This window comes from Pinus tabuliformis, chromosome 2_1 (assembly GCF_031772625.1).
Source record: "Pinus tabuliformis cultivar Carrire ecotype Pingquan chromosome 2_1, CPIR1, whole genome shotgun sequence".
NCBI lineage: Eukaryota > Viridiplantae > Streptophyta > Pinopsida > Pinales > Pinaceae > Pinus > Pinus tabuliformis.
In genome coordinates, this window is record NC_142299.1 from 287,053,547 (window position 1) to 287,057,897 (window position 4,351).

At 33.9% G+C, this 4,351-nt stretch overlaps 1 protein-coding gene across 1 annotated transcript; it reads right to left on the minus strand.

Annotated features, from left to right (window-relative positions):
• Positions 1–938: 938 nt before the first annotated feature.
• On the minus strand, positions 939–1,469 carry LOC149199904 (uncharacterized). Its single transcript, XM_089400765.1, has one exon. It carries the CDS (start codon positions 1,467–1,469, stop codon positions 939–941), a length of 531 nt encoding a protein of 176 aa, XP_089256891.1.
• Between the last annotated feature and the right edge of the window lie 2,882 nt (positions 1,470–4,351).

Here is a 4,351-nt window from a genome sequence, read left to right on the forward strand (position 1 = left end):
AACTTACTGAACTATATTCATTCCATTTCATAAAATAAAATACAATAATCCAGGCAAGCTGGAAAACTTTAAACATGGTTAACACTTGAAGCTACGTTTTAAAATCCAATCCTCAACTTATGAGTGTTTAGTTGCTCCCTTTTGGTCTACACTTAGACCTGCACTGTGTATACCTCCCTACCATGAAATCTACCATATAGTAGAACTCTCCCTGTGCCATCCTTGAGAGGAAAATTTTCTCTTTCAAAACATAAGAGTGTATATAGCCATCTGATCTTAACTAGACCACTGCCTCACTTCTCAGCATAGTTTCATTTTCCTTCTGATTTTGGATCCCCGTACTCTTGATCATCTATGTTTTAAATACTCCCAAAATTTTGTTTTTCTTCTCTTGGAATATGTAACTGTTTCTATTAACTAATTAATTAAAAACACATTCTTTTCATTAATAACAGTAAAAATACCTTCTCATAACTTTATTTCAAAACCATTTATGTTTTCGAGAAAAATAATAGTTTGTTGGGTGCAATAAAAAGAAATATTATTTACATTAACGGGATCGTTTATTTACTCGGATCAAAATGACTAAGATAAAACAAAGAAAACGGAATTAGTGTCAAAGTGGCCAAAGTAGCCGAGAGTTTATTTATTCAGCTCAGAATGACGAATATACAACATCCACGGGTTCAATGACAGAACCGGGAAATAAACAATAATCCGTAAATGGCTCTCCATACTAGAAACAAAATTAACAGAACAAGGAATCGTATGTGATTATCTGCAATAAACGGTGAAACCAGATCAAGTCATCTATCCTGAATGCTTCTCTTCAAGTTCAGTACGTTCATCACAGTCCGCAGGGTAATGAAATCCCGGCCAACTGGCTGAATAATTTCCCTTGGTCTTCTCAGCATCGCCTTCTGCGAAACCAATAACTCTCACACGCTTCGCTCTAACATATCCCGATATCGCTGGAAGGAGTTTTGTTTCTGCAAAAGCATCTGGCTGCGAAACCTTTTAATGAAATCCTCCGCCAAAATGTCGATCTCGTCCTCGACCGAGCACGTAGACATTCGCGAGCTCTCAATAGCTGAAACATAATTTCTAGAGTTATCAGAGGGCCACTCTGAATCATGAATTGCGTGGGATAGATGCCCCAATTCCTGCTCGCAATGTTCAAGATCTTCACAAGGCATCTCATCGACGGGCGTCGAAGCATAATACATCGTCAATGACGTATTGTTGTCACTGGAATATTGCCCTTGGCTCTCCTCAAGTCCAAACAGAGAATTCATCTTGTGAGAAATTGCAGCGAATATCTTCTTGTTCTTGATGAGCCCGAGAACAACAATCTTGGTCTTCATTGCGTGGGCTGCTTTTCCCTTAACAGCATTTGATTTCGATTTGAGCACAGAGCTCAGGACCGACCACACTTGCCTCACCACCCATGGGGACCCTCCTATCTTCATATTTCCTGCTGAAATTTACAATTCAGCCGGCCAGTGGTGCGTACAGACCTTACTTTGTCCCAACAGGTAAGCCAGCTGATTTTCTTTCTTCTCTATATATGTCCTCCCGACATCTCTATATATAACAACAATTTGCGCAAGCAGTCGTCACCACCCTAAAAAGCACAACACACGCAGAAACGTGGTTTAGAAAAAAAATATAGAGAGAAGAGAGTAAAGTTGGTTAGTCTATTCTGAGTCCAGTTTGACAAAAACTGGACATTTCAGTACAGGCTGTTGAGTGCCAATAGAGAGATGTAGCAATGGAGGAGGCCGTTTCACAGCTTAAAAAAATATTTGTTCTCCTTTCCAACAAAAAAATATCTACCTTCTCCATAAACAAATTCGCACTATAAAAAGGTAGAAACGATGGAGGGTGGAGAGTGATTCTTGCCTTCTGCTTTTCTGTGCTTTCTGAAGCCATTTGTTGTTTTAAAAATCTCGCATAGCTTTAGCACTTTAGACAATTAATTTCAGTACTTTATTCAGTGCGCGCAGCTTCCGAGAAGCACTGATTGTGTGATACAGTTCAACTTTCAGAACTTAGAGGTCATTCGTGTTTTACTGGACTGAAAGTCAAAAGTTGATATTCTTTCCAACACGTTGTTTTATTTTCGCTAATGGATCCATGAGTTGTAAGTTGTCAATGCTTTCAACCGACTTGAACAGATAGCCACCGAGTTTGAGTGCGCTTCCCATTTCGGCTGCTTCTGCTGGTCTAAAATTTGGGTAAAACCAAATTATGTAAGTTAATTGTATTTGCTCTCTATATATATAATTTGATAAAATTATGTTAATGATAATAATGATGGTGGTTAATGTCCACTAACATCAAACTGGTCTATTGGACCTAACTAATTATTTAGTTTGATTTAAGATTTTATTCCCATGCTCAAAAAGTTTGGAGAGAAGCCTGCTGACTGTATTTTTGACAACGTAAAAGGCTGTCAATGTTGCAACAAAGATTTTGAAACTGAAATCTAATGTGGTTGTACGCGGGGCACTCTATGAGGAAGTGATTTTCATCCTCGATGTTTGTATTCTCACAAAGATGGCAGAACCTTTCCATCCATGGTGTTTTAGGAATTGCCCAACCACCCATTTCACTATGGAGCTCATCAGAGTTCATTTTAATCTTGGCTATATTAATTTTCTTCTTTGAGTTAATCTTGGCTATATTAATTTTCTTCTTTGAGTTAGTTAAAACAAAGAGATACTTTTGATCTTCTAGGATGTGGTTGATGACCTCCTTATAATATCTTAATTTTCTTTGAGGTGTTAAATCTTTCTCACATCACGGTTTTTTTTTAAAATTAGAAGTAACAATATTTTTAATGTTATTAATGTTTTGCAATGCAACATTCTCATTGATCTTCCAATGGTTTAACCAGATCCCTCGTGTCTTTATACCAACCTCGTTTGAGCCTTAGGTGGTTTTCCCTGGAATTTAAAGCTAGCTTAGGAAGTCTATAGTCTCCTATGTTAAAGAATAAAAAATAATATAATTGAAATATATAAATTTGTGTTTACACCAATTTATTTATAAAATTACGTAATACTATTTTTTTGAAATTTCAATAAATATAATACGAGAAACTATCTCATTCATAGTATTGTAAAAGGATTTTTTTATGGTTTTATTATATTATTTTATTAAACTATTTTAAAATAACAATACGTATATCTAGATAATAGATTTTTGTGATTCATACTGATTTTGATTAAATAAAATATTTTAAAATAATAATACATATATCTAGATTCTAGATTTTTGTGATTTATACTGATTTTGATAAACTCTTTAGGATTAATCACATGGGTCCACCTTTCAAAGCTCTCTGCACAAAGGTGAAAAAATTAGACAATTAGAATGTTTAAATAGCAAAGAGGTATTTGGTTGGAGATTTAGCCATTAGGAAATAGCTATTAGGAATTAGCCATTAAAAATTATATATATATATATATATATATATATATATATATATATATATATATATATAGAATCATGTTGTTATTTTTCTTTTATTTTATTAATATTAGACTAATTTTTAAACTTTTGTTATGAGGAATGTTGAAATAGAAAATATGCATTTGGTTCGAGAGTTAGCCCTTAGGAAATAGCTGTTAGGAATTAGCAATTTATATATATATATATATATATATATATATATATATATATATATATGTATGTATAACATTAGAAGGTTTGAAATGTGGACCAACAACTTATGATGTGATTAATCCGAACCAAATGCATCTTCGCTATTTAAACATTTTGATTGCCCAATTTTTTCACCTTTGAACCACATTAGAAGGTTCAAAAGGTGGACCAACAACTTATGATGTGATTAATCCTAACCAAATGCATCTTTGCTATTCAAACATTTTGATTGCCCAATTGTTTCACCTTTGCACCACATTAGAAGGTTCAAAAGGTGGACCAACAACTTATGATGTGATTAATCCTAACCAAATGCATTTTCGCTATTTAAACATTTTTATTGCCCAATTTTTCTAATGCATTTTCGCTATTTAAACATTTTTATTGCCCAATTTTTCTACCTTTGAATCACATTAGAAGGTTTGAAAGGTGGACCAACAACTTGTGATAAATCCGAATCAAATGCATCTTAGTTATTTAAACATTCTGATTGCCCCATTTTTTCATCTTTGTCCCGATGATGATTGCCCCATTTTTTCATCTTTGTCCCGATGATAACCACATTAGATGTTTCAAAACTTCGATCAACAACTTATTATGCGATTAATGTGAAAGGCTTTATCAAAATACATATATAATTAATTGTGTTGATATACATGTCTATGTTAGAAAAGAGTTTATG

Coding starts and splice junctions, on each gene's coding strand:
- LOC149199904 (XM_089400765.1), bottom strand. CDS start 1,469: ATGAAGATAGGAGGGTCCCCATGGGTGGTGAGGCAAGTGTGGTCGGTC.